Raw genomic sequence first — 22,553 nt, 5'->3', positions numbered from 1 at the left:
CCTTGGTTCTCAGAGACATTCTTTAAAATCTGAAATTGCTTATGTAAGTTGCTCTTGAATGTGGCCACCTTTATTATTTTATTCGCAATTTTCCTTTAAAAATAGTTTATTTTATGTGATTTTTTTTCTTGAGTTCAAATCTTTAACTATCCCTAAATTATTATTTCCCAACTTCAAATCAGTAAATTAATAAATTAATGCACAACGATAATCAAAATGGCAGTTTTTTCTGCTTTATTACATTTTAATATAACATTTTGCTTTTTTATTTACTTTTTTCACTATCGCCAATTTGTTTTAAGCTGTAAATGTTTTCCCTGTTCTTGGTTGTGTACACTTTAGTAATAGTGCGTTAAAAACGAGAACGACATTTCCCTGTACCTCTAAAAATATAAACGGTGTAAATTGCCTTTTACACACAAAACTCTATTTTTATTATTTAAACAAAGTAAAACAGTTTTATTTTGGGTGGGCTTTTAAATATTTTCCCAGAATGCCCTGCGCTCCATGACATTTCAACAACCATGGCGTCGATCTGTAAGGTGATGTGCAACGTGAGCGCCAGATATACTTTACTACCAAAAGCGCGCGTTTTTACCACACTTAAATCACTATACAGCTCTGAAGTGAGTGGATCAACTGGTGAAGATGCTGGCACGGATGATAAATCAGTCGAGAGGGTGAAGAGCGGGTTTGCAACCGCATACGAGTTGCATTCAGACCTCCAGCAGCGTCAGCAGAAGGGCGATCGGGATGCATCGTTTCGACTGAGCTCCAGGGACGAGACCTCCTTCGTTTCTCTCTTACGACATTCCCCACTCATGCAGATGGGTCCAGCCAAGGACAAGATCGTCGTGGGCAAAATCTTTCGTATCGTCAATGATGACTTGTACATATATTACGGTGGGAAGTTCCACTGTGTGTGTAAAAGACCCTCAGTGGACGGAGAGAAGTACCAGAGAGGCAGCAGAGTGAGGTTGAGACTGGAGAATCTGGAGTTGACCTCACGGTTCCTGGGAGCGACGACGGATACGACATTGCTGGAGGCGGATGCTACGTTACTCGGACTGTTGGAGAGCAGAGACGCCAAGCCGAAGGAGTAACTTAAATGACAATGGACACAACTCCGACTGAACTGTGTGAATGGACTTTGTATTGTGTTGAAAATATATTAAATTAATAACCTCATCTGATTGCTTTCTTTTTATGAATACAGGAGATGGCCAATAAGACTGAACATCTTATCATGAATATCAAATGTCACCATTTATTGGTGGATTGATTCTATGTAAAACTGCGGTTGTTACCTTATCAGGGTACTATGATGACTATACATTACCTGTTGGTTCACTACCAATATGTTTTAACTATTAAAACAATATAAAATCCATTACAAATTCCAAAATAATGCATCAGCTGGTCACCATTAAAACCATTAACCAAACGTCAAATGTATTCTCAAGTCCTTTTTATTTTCAGGTTATATCAGTTGCACAGCATTAAAAGAAAAATATTCAGCACAATTCCCTGAATATCCTACAAGAGCTAAGTTAATATATTCAATATTATTAATGTAACAATGTTTCACAGTGAAACAAAATCCAATAATCACACTCAAATGACCTCTTTCTGCATCTCAAGGCCGTATTGGTGCAAAAGGTAAAGGCAAATAATTTATGAATACCTACCCACATCAAGTAGCGCACACAATATATGCAAGATTAATCAATCTAATTGGTTAATTAAGGGGTTAGTGGCATGCTGTTATGTTTTGTTAATTTGCTTTCTGAAATGCTGTCATTTGTGATCCGGTTGAAACTGATTAAACTGGCTTTATTTCCTGGTTTTAACAGGTAAAAACGTATATATCTTGTATGATAGGGATGTCCCTTTTAAGGGAAAAGCATAGGACCGAAAGCTCAGTTGTTGGTTAGGGTGGGTGTGTTTTAAGGCAGTATGTCTTCTATTGCTTGGCATCTTTGGGTGTAATGGCTATAAAGCTGCAGTTGTGATAGTAATTTGGCCCAGCATGATATGATCTTCTTCATACATCAACCACACATGGTCATGTACAACCACTGTTAGAGAGAGAAAGATGGAATATGTGAGCAATTCATAAGCCGTCATTAGATAAAGAAAAGCTTTCATAAGAAATATCATCCCACCTCACAGACATTAAGCTCTGCTACCCCTGACCCGTCTCTGTCGAGCTCTCTAAAAGCCTCTATTGGAGAAAACATAAATGACCAATTGTTATTGTGATGTTAGAAACTAGCACAACTATTACTACTGAGAGACACAGTTTGGCATCATGATGTGAATGACTTACTAAACATGGACTCCAGTTTGACCAGGCAGCACACAAAGTTGTCAAAGTCAATCGTCTCTCCATCAGAATATCGTGCCACCAGTATCTGATGTAACTTGTTATTCAGCTTAAAACCTACAAACACAGAAAGATCAACATGTGCACATAAATGCAGAACAAACTGACATCATTATTGAGATCTGGTCATTACCAGCAGACTCCACAGCCAGACGCGTCTCGTACGAGCTCATGGTGCCAGATTTATCCAGATCAAACTGTCTGAAAATTCCCTGCAAACGACACGTGTGAATTAGATGCACTTGCCCAAATGCCTCCTGTAAGATTAAATTTAACTGAATTTAACAAACATGATTTTCTCACCAGCCACTTCCTGATTTTAGTCCATAAGATCTGAAACTCTATGAGTCCCAGTCGTGCACTGCCATCTTTCTGAGAGTTACATAAGTTAAGCTCAAAAATAAACTAAAATGATCAGTTCATAGAGAAAATGTGATTGGCCAAGCTGCAAGGGCTTCTGGGTAGTTTAACCCGCTAATGTGGGCTTTTATTACGCTTTGCGGTTGCAAATGCATTTTAGGTGGTTGCCAGGTCTTTTGAGATTCTGTTAAGTATGTATGTTGCTATGTGGATACTAGGGTGTTACAGGAGGTTGCTAGGTGATATCTGTCCAATCAAAATAGCTTACCCTCAAAACCATATGATAGATCAGTGTAAGCATCTTTTTAAAAAGCACTTCAAGCCCTACACAAAAAATATTTAAGATAAGGATACATCCATCATGCTGACCATACACCTACACGACTCCAAGCTGAACCCGTCTGTTTTAAGATCCCTGTCTGAGGAACACACAACAGAAATGTCTTAGACACATAGTCACAAATGAGAGAACAATGCATAAAAACAAGTCATGCTTACGTTTGCACACCACTCTGTCTAAAATGGTTTTGAGCTCATGAACTGAAATCTCCATGTCCTGCATGAAAGAAAGTTTAGATTAGGTTTGATCTTATCCTTTACATTAATTTATTTTCATTTTTTTAAGAAAAGAAAGTGACAGATACAGACAGATACAGACCTCTCCTGACAGCTGAGCAAACATTGTTTTAAAAGAGGAGTCAATATCTGCTTCGGAAATCTCCTCCTATGTGTAAAAACACAAATTTATATATTTTTTATGTGTATAAACCAGTTGTTTGTTTTGACAACTACTATTATGACAAAAAAGTCCTTACTTCATCTTCCAGGCTAAATGAAACTTCATCGTCCATCTCTCTAAAACAAATAAAGAAGTATGAATTAGTCTAAAAATTCTGCTTAAACTGTTTCAAAACGGACAGTACTGTAGTCTAAAAAATGTTTGTTCTGTATTTATTTCACAGTTGATGTATTTTATTTTAATAGCCGTGTGACTCACTGTGTTTCTGACTGTTTCTCAGTGAACACTCGGAGAACAAAGTCGGCCTCTTTGCCGGCCTCAAAGGTGGATGGGACGATGAGATACTCGCCCGGTGGTAACTTCAGTCTCGCGCTGACCTCACGGAGGTTAATAAAGGTCTGAGAGCGAGCGCATGACGAGTGACGCAGGAAAAAGTCCTTCTTCAGGTGAACACTCTGAGCACCACGAAACTGAAGAAAAGGACATTTTGTACATGTTGTAAATCTATGAATGACAAAAAGTTTTGGGTCACCTTTGACTCCCATAGTAGAACAAAAGACTACAATGGGAGTGGATAGTGACCCAAAACGGCTTACTTACAAACTTTCAATAAAATGTCCCCATTTGTGTTCAGCACGATAAAGAAATGTACACAGGTTTGTGACAAATGGAGGTTGAGCAAATGATGACAAAATATTAATTCTTGGGTGGACTATTCCGTGTAAGATACAAAAAATTCCTTACCTCCTCTGGCACCTAAAGATGAGATTAAAAAATGAACAAATTAGTACACATTTTAGCACGTCTTTTATCAAGTTTCTGACATCTATAACCTGCAATATTAGCTTCTTGCCTCATATAAAGCAAAGCCGATGGTGTGCATGTCCTGTCCCTGTTTGCGGAAACGCCGCCTGTCCTTTTGCATTAGCGCCACCAGAAAGCTGCAGGATACCTCTGCATCATCTGGATCATCATCTTCCTCCAAAAGCGTGATCTTATACTGTGGGTTGATCCAGAACGTATCTAACATCACAGTGAGGGTTAGGATTACTTTGGGTTTGGATTAGGTTTAATACGAAGTTGTGGATGAATGAGTCTCACTCGGGCTGTTCCTGCAGCCACCCGCAGTACTTCCTTTCCTCCAGCTGCCGTTAAACTTCATCGTGTTCCAGAAACTTTGAGTGTCCTCGCTCAGAGCATCTGGGGTAAGGTTACAGATCTCCAGCCGAGAAAACTGACGCTTGAACTCCTGAAAAGACATCCTGTGCGAAAATATTTTTAGATTTGTTTGTGTAGGGAAAAGAAAAGTCAAATAAATCAGATCTGCATGATGGAGGTTTACCAGAACTCGCCGTCCTCCATGTGATTGTTCAATCCTTCTCTCTCAGCCGGGTCAATCCCATTCCACTCGGCAGAACTGTAAAACAGTGTTTGACATTTTTTTAAGCACCGTACTGAACGGCAATTTATTTGAAATTTGTTTATTTCAACTAACTTGTCACTCCAAGCTCCCGTCCATTCAACCTGTCCCCATGGGTTTCGGATGCGAATCAGCATCTCTCCTTTACCACGGTAATTCACCTAAAAGTGTAAAAGTACTAAATAATCATTGATCTGAATGTCTACGTTCAATATGAATAAATGTACATTAATATTATTTTTAGAAGTGAAATGACTCTGACCTCTTTGAGACCCGTGACTGAATACGCATGACCCTTCACCAACTTTTTAAAAGTCACGGCTTCCATGTCAAAGGCACTTGTGATCTATTAGACACGCAAACAATCAAATTATACTGTAAAATAAACAAGAACAGCCAAATTTAGAATTCTGTTGTAATGTGTCTCCAGGCCTGAGGGTGGGGCTTACATCAATTGAGCAGCCCAAAAGTGAACCTCTTTCCAAAGCTTTGCTGATGATGCGGTGCAGGTCTTTGGGAGCATTACGCAGCTCATACATCTCAGATACTCCACCAGTAAAGTCCTCAAAGCCTTCAGTGGTGGATCCTCCTGACAGAGCTTCATATGAACCGTTCAGCCTGTACAAACAAACAAAAACACAGTTACCTTAATGAACTCAAATGTAAGGAAACATATAGAGGAAAATCTCACTTTGCATAAGCTTTCTCCAACAGGGCGCTCCAGAATTCATTTCCCTCTGCTGAGTGAACAAACATCAGCTCTCCGTCCTTCACAGGCAGCCGGTCATCAATGACAACATCCACCCACTCGCCGAACTGCCAGAACTGTGCATTAAAACAACATAATTTTAGTGTCCATACAGCAAAATAAAATTAATGACATTCAAAGGAGTATTGCATGTGTGTTACCTGTAAGTGGAAGATACCGGCATAGCTGTCCGTAAAGTTTTGTCCATGAGGTACAACCCTGTGAAGCAGCCTGTCGTTCAGCGTCAGAGATGCTATGGCAGCCAAAAGCCAACAGTCACCTGAACACCAATATAAATGAAATGTTTTATACATGTTTGTAAATACGTTAAGTTGAAAAGTTGCTCTTGACCTTACAAATCTTAAAAGAACAGTTTACCCCATAATGAAAATTCTATCATGAATTACTCACACTGTTCCAAACAACTTGTCTTTGTTTGGTTGAACACAGAGAAAAACATTTGGACAAATGCTTGTATACAAACAGATTTTGGACCCCACTGACTATCGTAGTATAGAAAGAATGACAATGGTGGTCAAAGGTGCCCCTGAACTGTTTGCTTTCCTACTTTGTTCAAAATATCTTATTTTGTGTTTAACAGAAAAAATATATAAAGTCATTTATATGAAAATTGGGATCCAAGAACTGTTTGGTTACAAGCATTTGTCCAAATATCTTTCTTTGTGTTCTTCAGAATAAAGAAATGTATACAGATCGAGTAAATTAGTCGAGTAAAGTTAAGTTCTGTAGTAAATGACTATACTAAAATGTCTGAAATTTCACACTTATATATTTATTTGGGAGCACAATTGTCATTCTTACGCAACATTTGTGTTATTCCAAACCTTTCATGAGTTTTCTATTATCCCTAAACTTTCGAAAAAACATTAAATAAATACAGTAGTGTAACAGTTTGAGCTGCAACAACATAAACAAACGTTATGTGGCCCAAAGAATCAATAACTGTTGAATTATTTTGATTTAATAAAATTAATGCATAATAACATATTAACAGAAATCAATATTAATATAAGCTAAATGTAAAATAAATGGTTATATTATAACCAAACACAGACAGGAAGTTAACTTTGGGCCAGGCGTATGCGTCAGATGAAACAGTCTATATGGTTTTAAACAGCAAACTAAAAGTCAAAATAAAGCCCCTAAACCCTGTGACCTTCATTATACCTTATATAACAGGAGGAAACATCTTGTTTTTTACGCAGCAATTTAAAAAACTTCAATCATTTATTTTCACCTTTGGTAAGATGTATAAGATTGTTTCGTCAAATGGACCCAGGAAGTTGAATGAATAAGTATTGTCATGAGTACCATTCCATTCTCATAAGCATGTCCTCTGTGTAAAGCTAGTGAGTGTATTATAAATAGTAAAAAGTAGTGAGTGTTGACACACATATCTAGAGACAAAAATAGAGATATGGAAGTGGGCACCTTTGACCGATGCCTTCAGGCAACAACGCAGCAACCACCCACAACACCATAGCATTGAAGTGGCAAAAAAGTTTGCACTACTGCCACTAGTGGTGCAAAAATTACTCACATTAACCTTTTACTGCAGCACAAAATAGTTACTACACTTACAGTTTGTCATTGTCAGTTAATGTCAGTAATGGCAATCTAATCTAAGTTAGTTTTGTAATATGATGTACCACATCCAGCCAGCAGGGGGGGGACCTCCACCAGCTGCCATGGAGGGGTGGGGAACGTGTGTGTGTTTGTACATTAGGATAACACTGCAATAAACCTAACAGTGAACATTTTCTCTCGATGAATCATCTTTAATCTTAAACGGAAAAATCGCAAACTCATTTGTTTGCTGCGGAGTCATGAGCCACGCCATTAGACTCTCATCTGTGTGCCAACTGAAAGGTAAAATGTTTTTCTAAGATATGTTTCCACATCCTGCGCCCTATGTTTGCTGTACAAACACTTTTTGTTTGACGCTGACAACCACACACCAACCACACACACACAGGCATGTTATGGGCTGTGGCTATAAGCCAGCAATTCCAGAATTCTCAAATGTTAGATGACATCTGTGCCAATGTGACTCACCGCTTAGGAATTGCAACCACTCCCAGGCAGTAAGGAAGTCACGCATGCACATAAAACCCCAAAACACACACACTTCCTCTCAGAAGTGACAGAAAACACACTGCATTATAGTCATGGTGGTTTAAAAAAGATTGACTTAGAATCAGTATTTTGTGCCAAAAATCATTTTATTACCCTGTATTAGTATCCTGTCACTGGGCTTTGCAAATATCTAACCAATAAGAAGTTTTAAAAAGTGTTTTTCCTGAAAAACAGCGAATTTGGACATCAGAGGTCAAGTGTAGTCACATCCTAAAACTATAAACAAAATGATCCTGACTTTCTTAATATTAGGCATCATTTACAAACAATCGTCGTGAGAAATACAGTTTTGCTTGGTTTAAAATATAAATAACACAAACTGCACACCCTGACATTCCGCTCGTAACGTGTGCAAGCATGCACAAACATTCACACCCAGACTTTTACAGTACACTCACCTAGAGCCCCCTGGCAAATATCTGTCCGCGTGGCACCGCCCACTATGAACTGGGGGTTGTCTGACAGTTCCTGAAAATACACAAGCATTTGCACATCAAAAAACCACTTGCAGCCACTTAACCAAAGCGTGTCAAAGTGTGCCACTTTGTCTGTCAGCAAAGATTACGACCCGACCATTTCAATGGACTTATTTAAACTATTTAAGCAAACACAAGATAAAGCGATTATGTACAACCTAACCGGTTTTTGTTCTTTAACATTCTTTTCAATTTTGTTGTCGGTTTTGTCAAGTTTTTCAGTATTATTTAAGTGTTTTAGCTGTGCCTTAATGCGTGAGCTAAAATGACCTTAAAATGAATAATACTTTTACAACATTTATTTATCATGTTAATTTCAGTGTTTACGTTTACATTTTCCGTAGTATCTGTTGGCATACCTAAATTAATGCACCATGAACTACATGAACAATTGTGTTGATATTTGGCGTGTGACAGGTCAAAGGGAAGGGAATGAACAATAAGATCACTCACAGTGGGTCTTTTCCACTGCACACCCCGTGTTTTGGAGGAGTTCGGCGCGAGCTCCTTGAATCCCAGTGACTGGGGCACTGCGGGGAAGCAGGGGTCCTCAAACAGCCTTCCACTCTCCACACACTCTCTCTTCAGCTCCTCATAGTCCTGGTTCAGGAACTTTACAGCATTCTCATTGGTCCCCATCCCTTCTGCCTTCAGACGCTCACTATGGATACTCGACGAAACCCCGCCAAACAAATACATGCTGCAGCCCACCGAAAAAAGCCAAGAGTTATTCACCAGACCAGATCCATCAGTACCCTGATGGTTCAATACAAGTTTGGCTCAATAGCACTGTGAAAGTCTATCCCTTACGAAACAGTATACTTCCAGTTCATCATATTATATTATATGACTGTAATATTAGAATATTTCGTGTTGTAATGTTAGTATACTAATATCAATGTACTAGTAGCATACCTGTCAGTGTACTATTTCATTACTACTTGTGACTAAATTGGCCAAATTTTTAGTTTATACAACTTTACTTTTAAGTATACTTTAAGTGTAACAGTAGTAAAATTTGAGTATATAAGTGCACTTATATGTATACTGATAGTTGGCCAGTTCAATACTTGTAGCACTATGAAAGTACACTTTAAAGTAAACGACTAGTTTAGTAGTTTACTATTTATATATTTTTTCAAATCATTTATTGTTACAATATAAACTAATTTGTGAAAGTAAAAAGTATAAGGAAAAGAGTAAACACAACTAGCAACGCCAAGGTCATGGGTTTGATCCCAGGCCATTGCACATAGTCAGAAACAAATGTATAATACAATTCAATGTAAATCATATTTTGGATAAAAGTGTCTGCCAAATGTGTATATGTTAGTGTGCTTTAATTTCAGTAAGTCAACTGTACTTGTTATTTTAAGGTTAATTGTATACTTCTAAGAAGAGCTTAGTAAGTAGAAAGTATACTTTATTATTTTTAGTTTAAAAGAAGCACGCTAGTAGCACACTTCAATAAACTTATTTGTTTAAATGGATTGCACCATGCTTAATGTCAAAAACACTGTTAATTAGAAAATAGCCATATCTTAAACGTCAATAGGCCTATGTTTTAACAAAACAATAGTGTATTAAAATGTATAACTCTTATAAAACTGATAACAATTATAAATCGTTAGTCATTTAGCAGACGCTTTTATCCAAAGCGACTTACAAAGAGTTCAGGGAGCAATAAGCGATATGTCATAAAAGAGCAATACTACAATAGGTGCTAATACAAAGTTACCAGTTTCAACAAAAGCTAGACCACAACCTGTTGAGAGAAGAGGGTTAGTGTAGGTATTTTTTTTTCATTTGTCTGTCAAGTATTCACAGAAGAGATGGGTTGTTTTTTGAAGGTTGTGAGAGATGTGGTTGACAGGACCGCATTGGGTAGAATGTTCCACCAGGAAGGAGTAGTGAAGGTGAATGAGCGGGAAAGAGATTTAGTGCCCTTCTGAGAAGGCATTACAAGGCGCCGCTCGTTTGCTAAACGCAGGGTTTCTAGATGGGGTATGCTGGCGCAGATCCAGTTATAGTCCTGTAGGCAAACATCAGTGACTTGAATCTGATCTGGGCTTCAACCGGTAGCCAGTGGAGAGAGATGAAAAGGGGCGTCACATGAGTCCTTTTGGGCTGTTGGAAGATGAGGGGTGCTGCTGCATTATGAACCAGCTGAAGTGGTTTGATAGCCTTTGCAGGAAGACCAGCAAGGAGAACATTGCAGTAGTTTGAACCCAGAAACTTAATTTAAGTGCCTTGCTCAAGAACACAATGATAATGGCTTATGTCTTGCCTCTTCCAAGAAACAAAAATATACAGTACATATAGGAACTGGATCCTAAACGCTATAGCATATAAATAGCAAGAATCATTCGAGAGAACCATTACGTCTTTCAGTATTTCATGCAAAGTGGTTCTGTTAAAAGGCCAGGCTGCGTACACATGACCACTTTGCCATTATTAGTTAAGAAGCCAGCAGCAGCAGCAGTATGTAGCCAACGCTTAGTCCAGCATGCTAAGAGAAATGCCATATAAACCAGACACTCGATTAGTGCTATACTGAGGGGGGATGGAGGTTAAGTGGCTAATTTCCTGTTGTATTGTAATGTGGTTACCAATCAGTTGTGCAAGAATAACAATGGCCTGGCTGTACAGGATGATATTTGTTGATGGCATTTCTCTATGCTTCGGATTAAAAACATTTCTTAAGGCCTATAGCTGAGACATGTTGTGATGCGTATAAGCATTGCTAGCTTTGCTCAATCCGCAAAGAAAAGGAATGTGTTTAGTCTAATTCCTTTTTACATAACATTAGAGTACAAAATATGAATATACCTTCAATTCCTTGTGGTTGCTGCAAGCATGGAGGGAGAAAGTTCATTGATGATTATATTTAACAATACGAATAATCACTTCATTGCTGTCAGAACTGCATGTTTATAAAATTAGTATCTGATTTACACCCAACATGTCATGACTTTACTGCTATTTTACAGGAGTATGTAATAAAAAGTAATAAAATCAGATAGTCCTGGACTTTTATATCAGGGTATATACATGAATCATGGAGCTGAATTTAATACTATTTATGACCTTTTCTAAGACTCTTTCCAGACATTTTAATAAGTTTTAATCGGTTACGTTGTTGAAACTTTAACTTACATTTACTATACACTGATTGTAAGATAGCACACCTTAACAGTCTTAGTTTGTGATAACTCCTTATCAATGCAAAATCATTCAGAAGGCTGGGAACAAAGAGAACAAGGGAATTCATTGAGTGACTAACCCAACGCAAGGTTTATTAAAAAGAGAAACGAGGCTACGCTAATCGTTTTCTGACACATAGAGCAGTACACCTCACGTTCATTCCCAGAGACAGCCCTTGGCCATCCAAATCCTTATCCTCCAACCATTGGCACAAAAACTTGCATTTCTCCATTAGTCCACGATGTTGTTTAAAGGGATATGTCATCCAAAAATGACAATTCTGTAATAATTTCATTTTGGGGCGAACTATCACTTTAACAACCGGGTGTGGACCTCCCACCATTCGCCTACGTTATGAAAAGATTCTTGCAAACTTTACCACATGACCTCTTTTGACAAATATTAAAAGGTGATACAAAATGTTATACCTTGGATAATGGCATTTAATACTTTTTAATACTTTTCAACAACCTTGACTTTATCTAAATGTATCTACCAACTTTTAATACAAAAACCCCACGGACAGCCTGTATATAGTAAGTTATTGGAAGATATTTGGGTGGTGCTCTAAAACACAATACGGTTCTGTAAAGGATTTTTAGTGGTATGCAGTTTGTTTGAGGTGCAATGGGGCAGATCATGTCCTACGTAAATACAGCATACTGATACTTAATGTCAGCTGATTCACTGATGTGAAATCAATAGGACAGACAGAGCATCAGCACTCTAGTGTTTGTTTTGGATGATGCCATGTACTGTATTATCACTCAAGCATTCATTATACACAGATATATCAATATACTGCAATATTGAACACAGTCTGTGATTAAACGTAGGCTACTGTATATGTTTCTCTGTGAATTGGTTAAAATATTGTTTTCTTTTTGACTTCGAAAACATGACATTGAAAGATTTTTGTTATTTTGTGACTTCTGCGTTTACGCCTTTTTTATTATTACTCCGACGTCATAAGTATACAGCTAAGACACACACCCTAAATTCATAAATTATTCATATTTACTGTAATCGTGACCGATTCGTAACATGCAAAATATAGCTACGCTGAGGGTTTCCATCCTAATGAATGTTTCCAAAACATATTTTACCAATTTTTACGGTTTCATCACTTTCTGGAAATATAGGACAAAGGTTTTATCGTTTGACACATCATTTATACGCAGACAATCGGATAAACATAGCTTTGAAAAACTTACCGCCGCTAAACTGTCTCTATGGTTACCAAGCCGTATGGTTCCTTAAGAAAATAGCGGAAAAGTGTGAGAATGATGAAGAACAGATCAGAGGAGACGAGACACAACATACAGGGTACCGCAGTGACCAGCCACGCCCATGGGGTGGAGCTACGGAATGATCGACGGTTAAGGTTGCCAATGAACACAGTCTGCATCGGAACACCGGAAGCGGAGAATCTCTGTCGTAAGTGCATCTCAGATAAATAAATAACCAAATAGAAGAGTTTAAAAAGTGTTTAATAATGTGCTTTGGTGACAAATAACAATACATACACTATTTTTTATTACATAGTGGTTCATCAAATTGGCATTTCTTAACACAAAGCGTGGCACAACACTTTGGATGAAAGACCGACAAAAAGTGCGAAATACAGTAAATATATAAAAGTATAGTAAATACCCATCTTTATTAATTAAATCTTGTCATCCTGTTCATTTGTCCATGAATGGATTGGCCTGGTGACTGGATATTTAAATCATAGTGAAGTTCAGCCACTACAAGAGACAAAAAGATTTAGGTAAAAATGCTCTTTTATAAGATTCGGTTTGACACTTTAATAAACTGCATTGTTTTCTAACCTGCTGAAAGTCAAGCTCAATGAAGCCAGTTTGGTGGGGATCAAGTGTCTTGAAAATCCCTGGAAAATGAGACGAATTAGATGACAGAGAAGAGAGGACTACAAACAAGTATTTATGCTTACTAAAGTTGCACTGTATCTCAATCATCTTTCTGTGCCGATTGAGGTTTATAATCTGTGATTTTTTTAAATATGGTCAAATGTCTTGAATACCGTGGAGAGTACTACACTTTTCTTAAAGAATTATATTCGTTAAAAAATGTAATGCACATGAATGCGCAATAGGCGGTTTAATTTGTTGACTTTTGTAAATTTGTCTTGATTTTTCTCTTCTTGATTATGTGCCAATTCGAGTTTAATTTGTGCATCTATAGAAACATTTTCATTGCAAATGAACCTGCATCTGAAGCAGCAAAAAGCTCAAAATAAAAAGAAGCTGTATCTGCACCTTGTGATGCATTGCAATGTTATTTACACTTAACCACAGAAATGAATGTTGCGGATTAAAAAACAAAATGTGCTGATAGACAACAACGAGGTTTGACCAATATAAGCTTATATAAAGTATCCACAAACATAACGTGGACTTACGGAACATCATCTCCAGACGCATGAGGCAGGCCACAAAGTTATCAAAGTCTAGGGTCATGTCTGACTCAGCAAAACGTGCCACCAGTTGCTGATAGATAGTGTTATTAAGACAGAAACCTAAAAGATAAAGAACACCATACATAGCGATCACGAAAAAATCAATTATTTGCATCTACATGTTTCCTACAAACTTTAAATCACACATAGATTTACATTCAGTCATTTAGCAGACGCTTTTATCCAAAGCGACTTACAAAGAGTATGGGGAGCAATAAGCGATATGTCATAAAAGAGCAATAGTACATTAGGTGCTAAAACAAAGTTAGGCATAAATGTGGTCATGTGGTCAATAATGTCGTAAGAAATTGGCTTGGCTCACCGGCCTCCTTAAGCGCTATTCGCATCTCTGGGGTGCTCATGGTCCCAGAATTATCCATGTCATTCTTCTTATAGATTCCCTAAGGCAACCACAAAAGAAAACAACACATTATGGACTCAACCATTATGTTAAATGTTAAATGGCACAGTTTTATACACAGGCTTTTATATCAGAAATGAAAGCAATGTGGTAAATGTCTTACAAGATATCTCTGCACTTTCTTCCAAAGGGTTGCAAACTCTCCAAGACCGAGTTTCCCATTGCTGCTGCTCTGAGACCCGGTTAATGAAAACTAACCGAGACTATTTGTGATACATAGTAAGATTTTTTTATGGAATGACTGCAGACACCAAGTAGAGTTACCAATGATTCTTGTCTGCAAGCAACCGACAATTATACACAAACAAGCTTTGACAAAGTCACCATTCCTGGACCGTGCACATACAGTGTGTCATGTTTACATTAAAGCTGTAAATCTGCAGCTGGGAGGATACGTCCATGAGGTTAACCATGGTTCGACACGTCTCCAAACTAAAGCCATCTGTTTTTATGTCAGTTCCTGTAAAAGACCCCAACACGAAACCATTTAGTCTGGCTTGTTGTTTGTATTCATTGCAAACAGAAGGCTGGAGGAACTCTTACGTTTTGCGATTATTTTGTTTAAAATGGTCTGGAGCTCTGTGGCTGAGATTTCCATGTCCTAGAGAGAGTAAGCAAAAGTTGATTGCTGCATATCTAAAGCATTATAAATGTTTTCTTAAACTTATTTATTACTAAGCATTTTTCTCTTGTTTTCTAGTACAAATTATCAAATTATCAAGATACATTTACTCAAGAAGCAAAATAAGTCTTATTTTCTGGAAAAAGAATGGTCAAAAGAAGTTTATGGTTAAAATATAAAACGCATATCTGCCAATGGGTTAGAGTAAGAAAATAAACTTAATTAAAGTTTAGACTAAATCAAGTAAACTTAATTCAGGTTTACTGTCAGATCATTTTAAACATAAACTTCCTAAATTTTGATAATTTCTTATCAGAAAAAATTGTGAATATCTTTATAGATACTTGGAAAACATGGCAAAAATATGAATAAAGAAATACAACTTTTGCAGTATAGTAACTTTTGTCACTCACAGCTCCGGCTAGTTTTGTGAACAGACCCCTGAAGCCAGAATCAACCTCAGCATCCGACACAATCTCCTGAAAACAAAAGCCAACAGAGTTTAAAAGATTATTCCAGGTTTAATACAACTTGAGATATATAAAACAATTAGGGACAATGCCATTTATTGTGTGCAAAAGTTATGTCACAGTGGACTATAAACATTTAAAAGCATTAGCAAAAAGATTTGAGTTGCTTACATCCGGTAAGTCGGCCTCCACAGGGTCATCACATGGTCTAGAAGGAAACAATTGGATAAATTAGGTAATAAAATAAAACTAAGTACAAAGCATTTGAACAATAATTATTATTGTAAAAATCGTTTAAATTAAACCAAAGAAATCATTGCTTCCATGCAACCAAGACCCCCTCCCGACAGAGATGTGAATACATTACAGTGTCTCAGTCTGTTTTTCAGAAAACACACGCAGGCAGAAGTCTCCGTCCTTGTGGGGTTCGTAGGTGGATGGTACGATGAGGTACTCTCCAGGCGGCAGTTTGAAGCGCGTGCATACCTCTCTCAGGTTAATGAAAGTCTCAGAGCGAGCTTTCTGTCCATGTGTCAAGAAGAAATTCTTGTCCAGGTGCACGTCCCTCTGACCGTGAAACTGACGGAGAAATAAACAGATCAGCGAGTCTGTCATTGCTGCAACCAATGTTCTTCTACCGCATTGTCGAGTGTAACTGGTCAAGAAAGGAAGAAGCCACACCCATTTAAAGTTGAACACTTACCTGTTCGGGTAGCTGTGGAAACACAAAAAAAAGTACATTAGAATACAAATATTTGTAACATTGAGTTAGATTTGTACATTTGGAGTTCCGTACCTATTTCCTTTTGCTATGTGGTTGCTAAGGTGTTCTAAGCAGTTTAGTCTGTTGCTATGTGGGTGCTAAGGTGTTCTAATTGGTTTTGGCCAGTTGCTATCTGGTTGCTCAGGTGTTCTTGTGGTTTTATCATGTTGCTATGTGGTTGCAAAGGCTCTAGAACTGAAAGGCTGCTCTGAGTTTGTCTCTGTTTTGTCCTCTCACCTCGTAGATTGCGAAGCCGACAGTGTGCATGTCCTCCCCGGTTTTCCGGAGGCGCCGTCGGTTCTTCTGAATCAGTCCGATAACAAAACTACACCCCACCTCATTATCATCTGGATCATCATCCTCCTCATTCAGTTTAATCACATACTGAGGATTCATCCAGAATGTGTCTGTGGAAGAATACAGTATTCATAACCAAATACATATTACAAGGACATGTTTAATATATTAAACATTTAATATACATTTTATAACAATTTAGCACATCTATGTATATGTATATACATATGGCTCAAAATTAGCCCCACCCCTGAACCCACACCATAAGTGCTTGTTGTTCTTACAAGCATTATTTCTGCAGCCACCAGCAGTGGATCCTTTTCTCCAGGTGCCATCGTAGTTATTTACCGCCCAGTGTTTCACAGAATCACTCGTAATGGTGTCTGGGGTCAGTGTGCAGATCTCTATACGAGAATAACTCCGTAGGAATTCTGAGAAGGCCATCCTGAATGAACAGACAATACAACATATCTTATACAAATGCCCAAAAAGATTTGCAAATACTGAGCCACATCCATTGACAAATTTGTATATTTACAGTACCAGAATTCACCGTCCTCAGCTCTGTTGTCTGGGCGCTCTGATGGATCCACACTGTTCCATTCAGATGAACTAAAAGAAATAAAAACAAATATCTCATCTAATCATTAACAGTTCAGCTATTGATGCATGGACGCCACCTTCTCCAAATATGATTGCTCCATGCATTAATCTGTTTACTGTTATATACAGGATATTTAGTTTGTAGTCAGTCATTACAGATGTGATTAAGCCTGCAACATCATTATTATGAAGATCCTGTTTTTACAATAGTTCATAATGTAGATGACCTGGGAAGGAAGCTTTTTTTCCTGTATGTTCCTGATTATAACAATGTTGAATGTGTTTATTTTTTTATAGTTGTGTATTGCTGACTGAAATTGAAGCATACTTGTCACTCCAAGCCCCGGTCCACTCCACCTGACCCCAGGGGTTCCGCATACGGACCAGCTTCTCCTTTTGCCCACGATAGTTCACCTGAGACGCAAACATATATGTGACGCATGATAAAATGTCTTATTTTGTTGTTAACACACATGAGGAAATAACAGGGTTAATACCTCAGTAGCCCCTGTAAGAGAGTAGGCGTGGCCTTTCACCAGCTTCTGGCGAGTGACAGCTTCTGAATCAGCAGCACTTGTGATCTAAACCATTGAAAATAAACAGACCAAGTGAGTAAAATGGCAACAGCATTATAGACGGTTTCAACAGACACACACGCCTGGCCTGAAATAAACTTATAATATAACAATTAATTTTATATTTAATTTATATCAATATTATTTTTTTTAAATATTTTATTGTATATGAATTACTGCTGTCAATCAATGAAAAAAATGAATTAATTGTTTTATAAATTTATCAAGATTCATTTCACATAACATGAATATTTTAAAATATACATCTAATAGATTCTAATAATTGTACATTTATTATCCATATAAATGTAGAAACATCTTAAATGCCATTGAAAACTTGCATCACTATTATCTATATGTAGTGTATATATAAAATATTTTTTTCCTTATTTTAACATGATTTATTGATTAATTATTATATTAGACTTTAAAAAACTAAAATCCGAAACCGTCTATAAACTAATATTTTAAAAGAGGTGGGCTTAGCAACCAGGAAGTTGTCTTAAATTGATCAGGTCGAAATGGCCTATTGTTGTTTTCTATTGGTTAAATGAATGGCTTTCAATTTTTTGCATATTTCAATAGTCATAGGACATTCGCAGTGAAACAATCTAAACACAGAAACACACAATATAATATGATATTTATCAATGCAAATATCTCACATCGATGGAGCATCCCAGTAAAGCTCCAGCCTCCAGGGATTTCTTGATGATCTGAAACATGTTGGCGGGCGGTTTACTCAGATCGTAGTTCTCAGCAATGCCCCCGGTGAAATCCTCAAAGCCCTCACTGGTAGAACCTCCAGACAGAGCTTCATAACAGCCATTTACTCTATATCACACACAACACAGTAAATCATTAGGGTTAACAAACAACATATGCACATTGTATGATTTAGATAAACTATTATAAAACGTGTTGTTATTTAGTCTCACTTAAGCTCTAATACGACACAAAGATCTTTGTCAACTGCTGTAAACGACGACAAACAAATCAAGACATAATGAGAGTAAGTGAATGAAGCGGAGATGTCTAAGAAGGGAGTGAACTATAGTAAAAAAACAAACACCAGGTTAAAACATACTCCACAAAATGACATACCCTTATTCCAGGAATACACATGTTAGTGTCAAACTACATATGCAAAGTTCTGTTACCCACAAACCTGCACACTGTTCTCGCATATGTACTGTATATGCTGAATTCTGCATATTGCAGTTAAATGTCATGAAAAGTGTTTGATTCATATAAAGGTATTACGCTCATTGGTAGTCTAATTATTACCAACCTTCTGAATAGCGATAATTTGCATAAATCTGTAAAGTTTAAGGACACGTCGCGCTACATGTGTATGCATGTCTATCACCCTGCATTCGGCAGACACTTTAATCCAAAGTGACTGATGGTGCATTCAAGGTATGCGTTTCTCAGAATGTGCATCCACTGGAAATCAAACTTTTGAACCGGAAAATGTTATGCAAGCAGTGGCGTAAAACCAACAGATTTTACCAGTTGAGCTATAAAAAGTGTAATTCACACAACATGCCAATATTAGGTTTTCTTTATAATAAAGTGTTAGTACAGAACAAGTCATTAAACTATCCTGAAAATGGTTTAGTTTCACTAATTCCGGATTTTTTTTCTTTAATTCATTATAATAATTTAACATGTATTAATCTAGGTTAAAAATGATTTATACATTTACTATGGTTTATTGTAGAATTATTATAGTTTTGTTTCTCGTTTTATTAATAGTAATAATAATTTAGTGTTTAGGTTCATTTTAGCTACATTTTTAACAATTTATTTGTTTATTTTTATGTTGCTTTATAAGATTAATCTATTTGTGTTTTAGTTATTATCTCATTATTTAAATATAGTTATTTTGTTATTATAGTTTTAATGCCTTAATCTTATTACAAATATCTTATTTATGTTTTTAGGCAACATTTCAATTTTTCATTTAGTTTAAGTTTACCAATAATCTGTAACGTTTTCTGTTGAAATTTTAGTAAACTCAAAAAATCATTAATTATTATTCTTTTTATTTATGTTAAGTTTATAACGCACAATACAATTACGTACCACGTTCATAAACGTATTAGTGAAAATATTTGACAGTGCTCCAAAAAACGTTGTTTTTATTGTCTGTTAGATCGCAGGTTCCACAAAATAAGCTGAATTTCTGGTTGAGGCAGTTTGAGCTCGACGGTTGAGGATGTCCTCCTCCACAAGGACTTACTTAGCATAAGCTTTCTCCAACAGGGCGCTCCAGAACTCGTTCCCCTCTGCGGAGTGAACAAACAGCAGCTCTCCATTTTTCGCCGGCAGCCGGTCATCAATGACGACATCCACCCACTCGCCGAACTGCCAAAACTGAAGGTGCAGAGAGCTTAATGTACAAACAAACATACCACATATTGCCAGGTTTTTACGTCATTTACAATACAACATCTAAAAAAATAATACCTTTATATTTATATTAAATACTTTGGAGTCCCACATATATGGGCCTATCCCTCATTCATTATCATGGTATATAATAAAGCTACATGGTATTATCATATAAAACACCACTGTACCCCTATGTAACAACATACACCACAAATGCACGTTTATTTTAAACAATGGTAATTCATTAATATACAGTACACTTCACATTTTGTGTGTAACTTTTATATACCTGAAAATGGAAGATTCCTGCATAGTTGCCAACAAAATCCTGCCCGCTTGGCACCACTCTTGCCAAAACATCTTCATTTAGAGTCAGAGAGGCTATGGCCGCTAGCAGCCAGCAGTCACCTGAAAATAACCGAGACAGGAAGTTAGATTTGTGTTTCTGCTCTGTGGTCTGACAGACTCTAAACAGTACAAAACACAAAAACTGGGTGTCTGGGGGCAAGCTCTGTATTCTCAAGTCTCAAGAATAATCAAAAATCTTACTGCATTTGTAATGCAAACAGTCGAAAAGCTTCTAGATCAATGAGAATGGGCACATTAGGAAAAATGGCATCTAAAACATTCATACTGTGACATGACAAGCAAATGTGGTTGTGGTTTTATGTCCTGCAAATGGTAAAATTCAACGTATGAGCAAGCACGAGCATTTACATATGTGTTCATATTTACGTATATTCATAGTCGTGTCTCTGGGAGAATATGCTGTACTTAAAAGACAATAGGCTTATAATGCCATCTCACACGCGCTTGTAAACTTGCGCAGGAGCAGAGCTGCTCAAACAGGATAATTACAGCCATGTTTTTCTGTTCAAAACCCTCTGGCCAATTTCTGTGTTCAGGTGGTTATAATTATGTATGGCTTGGAATGGGTAGATAATGATAAACATAGAGAGGAGAAACAAAAGAGCACAAAGGGTATGCATACAGACAGTATGATCACATTAGGAATACAAGTGGAAAGCCTCTATAAAGACAAACAATGAGCACTAGATGAACACTAAAAGCATCCTTTAAAACATGGCACGCCTTTTATTCTATGTATTAAACCGTGTGTTTGTTTGAAAAGTTTACCATGAATTCAAGTCATTGTTAAAGTTTGGTATAATTAACATGTCAGGTTGAAAAACAATGACGTATTTTAGATTTCTACTTTCTCTACAGTGAAATTATTGGATTTGTTTTCAAGAGGCTTCTTCTACCGATCAGCCCCTAAAACTTTACGTTTGATGGATCAGGATGTACTACTAATATTGTTGTACTTGTAAAAGACTGCTCATGTGGTGCACATAGTCATATTTAACTAAATTATATGCACAAATAGTTGTTTTAATAACAAAATTTACCTAGAGCTCCTTGACAGATATCCGTTCTTGTAGCTCCACCAACAATGAATCGAGGGTTTGAGCACAGCTCCTGCCGAAGACACCAAGCTCACCAAGCTTTCCTGTAGCTCAGTGGTTAGTGTATGGCAATGCCAAGGACATGGGTTCGACCCCAGGGATTGAAACAAATGTGTAGTGCTTTGGATACTGCCGAATGCATAAATTTAATAGGTGGACCCGTCCTCAAAACTAAAATATAGAGTAGGCTATATTGCTTTATGTTGGCAAATGATGTATTCTGCATTATTGTGGTCACAATGCGCAGAATGTCAAGTCAAGACACTTTTCAAAAAGTTGACATATTGGACACGCCCCCTTAAACGCCAGCGAAAAAAAGAGATTCGACGCGAACACGTCCGCCTGACGCATTAACATAATTCAACGCGCGGAGAAAATAACGCAAAACGTGAATTTAAAGAAACAATTACTAAGATGCAGTTACACCTCGTACAAACTAGAGGCTTCGTTTATTGAACACGACAGAAGCAACAATTTCCCGTTAAAAGCAGACATGACGCATTACGCACTCACTATTAAAAGTTTTCTTGTATAAAACGGTCAGGAAAGCTCACCCCTGGTCTTTTCCATTCTACTCCTCTGGTCTTGTGAGAGTTAGCTCCGAGTTCTTTAAAGCCCAGAGATTCGGGTGCGGCTGGGTAAGTCGGGTCTGTGAAGAGGGTCCCGTTGCTCAGGCATTGACTCCTGAGCGCCTCAAAGTCTTGGTTCAGATATTTATTGGCATTTGCGTTTGTTCCGAAGCCTGCAGCCTTCGCTCTGTTCTTTGCCACGGCAGATGCTGCTCCAGACATGTTCCGCTTCTTGGAGCCCAAATAAATCTGAGAAATGTGGAAATGTCTTGGTCTACTTTGGTAGTTAAGGTTCTCCGCCCAAAACTTTCCAGGCGTGGTCAGGCTGTCATGAGCTGGTAACTGTTTTACGCGCACAATAACTGGAAGAATATAAGAAATACAACGACGACATTTTCCAG

The 22,553-nt window shown here is 37.4% G+C and overlaps 3 protein-coding genes across 4 annotated transcripts; 1 reads left to right on the top strand and 2 right to left on the bottom strand.

The window, feature by feature from the left end:
- The first annotated feature begins 512 nt into the window (after window positions 1-512).
- On the top strand, window positions 513-1,442 carry mrps28 (mitochondrial ribosomal protein S28). Its single transcript, XM_079471986.1, has one exon. The coding sequence runs from the start codon at window positions 525-527 to the stop codon at window positions 1,101-1,103; it is 579 nt and encodes a 192-aa protein (XP_079328112.1). The 5' UTR covers window positions 513-524; the 3' UTR covers window positions 1,104-1,442.
- Window positions 1,443-1,452: 10 nt separating this feature from the next.
- capn1b (calpain 1, (mu/I) large subunit b) lies at window positions 1,453-8,985 on the bottom strand (the record flags this gene model as incomplete). Its single annotated transcript, XM_079471985.1, has 21 exons — window positions 1,453-2,078; window positions 2,166-2,224; window positions 2,330-2,443; window positions 2,520-2,598; window positions 2,690-2,758; window positions 3,101-3,165; window positions 3,245-3,302; window positions 3,405-3,470; window positions 3,562-3,601; window positions 3,744-3,955; window positions 4,230-4,241; window positions 4,339-4,508; window positions 4,587-4,747; window positions 4,828-4,902; window positions 4,981-5,066; window positions 5,168-5,251; window positions 5,355-5,523; window positions 5,597-5,730; window positions 5,815-5,933; window positions 8,209-8,278; window positions 8,740-8,985. 21 exons carry the CDS (start codon window positions 8,983-8,985, stop codon window positions 2,052-2,054), a joined length of 2,115 nt encoding a protein of 704 aa, XP_079328111.1. The 3' UTR covers window positions 1,453-2,051.
- Window positions 8,986-12,961: 3,976 nt separating this feature from the next.
- On the bottom strand, window positions 12,962-22,464 carry capn2b (calpain 2, (m/II) large subunit b). Of its 2 annotated transcripts, XM_079471983.1 has the most exons (21): window positions 22,138-22,464; window positions 21,527-21,596; window positions 20,407-20,525; window positions 19,966-20,099; window positions 18,386-18,554; window positions 17,643-17,726; window positions 17,474-17,559; window positions 17,086-17,154; window positions 16,827-16,987; window positions 16,483-16,652; window positions 16,186-16,197; window positions 15,850-16,061; window positions 15,654-15,690; window positions 15,426-15,491; window positions 14,934-14,991; window positions 14,786-14,850; window positions 14,494-14,562; window positions 14,292-14,370; window positions 13,913-14,029; window positions 13,323-13,381; window positions 12,962-13,238 (listed from the first exon to the last, which is right to left on the bottom strand). In XM_079471983.1, exons 1-21 carry the CDS (start codon window positions 22,372-22,374, stop codon window positions 13,215-13,217), a joined length of 2,097 nt encoding a protein of 698 aa, XP_079328109.1. In that variant the 5' UTR covers window positions 22,375-22,464; the 3' UTR covers window positions 12,962-13,214. The 2 variants fall into 2 exon arrangements, with proteins under 2 accessions (XP_079328109.1, XP_079328110.1); XM_079471984.1 differs by lacking the exon at window positions 21,527-21,596 and having other exon boundaries at window positions 22,138-22,454.
- Between the last annotated feature and the right edge of the window lie 89 nt (window positions 22,465-22,553).

This window comes from Barbatula barbatula (assembly GCF_947034865.1).
Source record: "Barbatula barbatula genome assembly, chromosome: 13".
Lineage (NCBI taxonomy): Eukaryota > Metazoa > Chordata > Actinopteri > Cypriniformes > Nemacheilidae > Barbatula > Barbatula barbatula.
This window is presented reverse-complemented; position numbering and strand designations above follow the sequence as displayed.

Coding starts and splice junctions, on each gene's coding strand:
- capn2b (XM_079471983.1), bottom strand. CDS start 22,374: ATGTCTGGAGCAGCATCTGCCGTGGCAAAGAACAGAGCGAAGGCTGCA. Junction 20,526..21,526: donor TATCTGTCAAGGAGCTCTAG/GTAAATTTTGTT, acceptor GGTTATTTTCAG/GTGACTGCTGGCTGCTAGCG. Junction 18,555..19,965: donor TTGGAGAAAGCTTATGCTAA/GTAAGTCCTTGT, acceptor TGTGTGATATAG/AGTAAATGGCTGTTATGAAG.
- mrps28 (XM_079471986.1), top strand. CDS start 525: ATGGCGTCGATCTGTAAGGTGATGTGCAACGTGAGCGCCAGATATACT.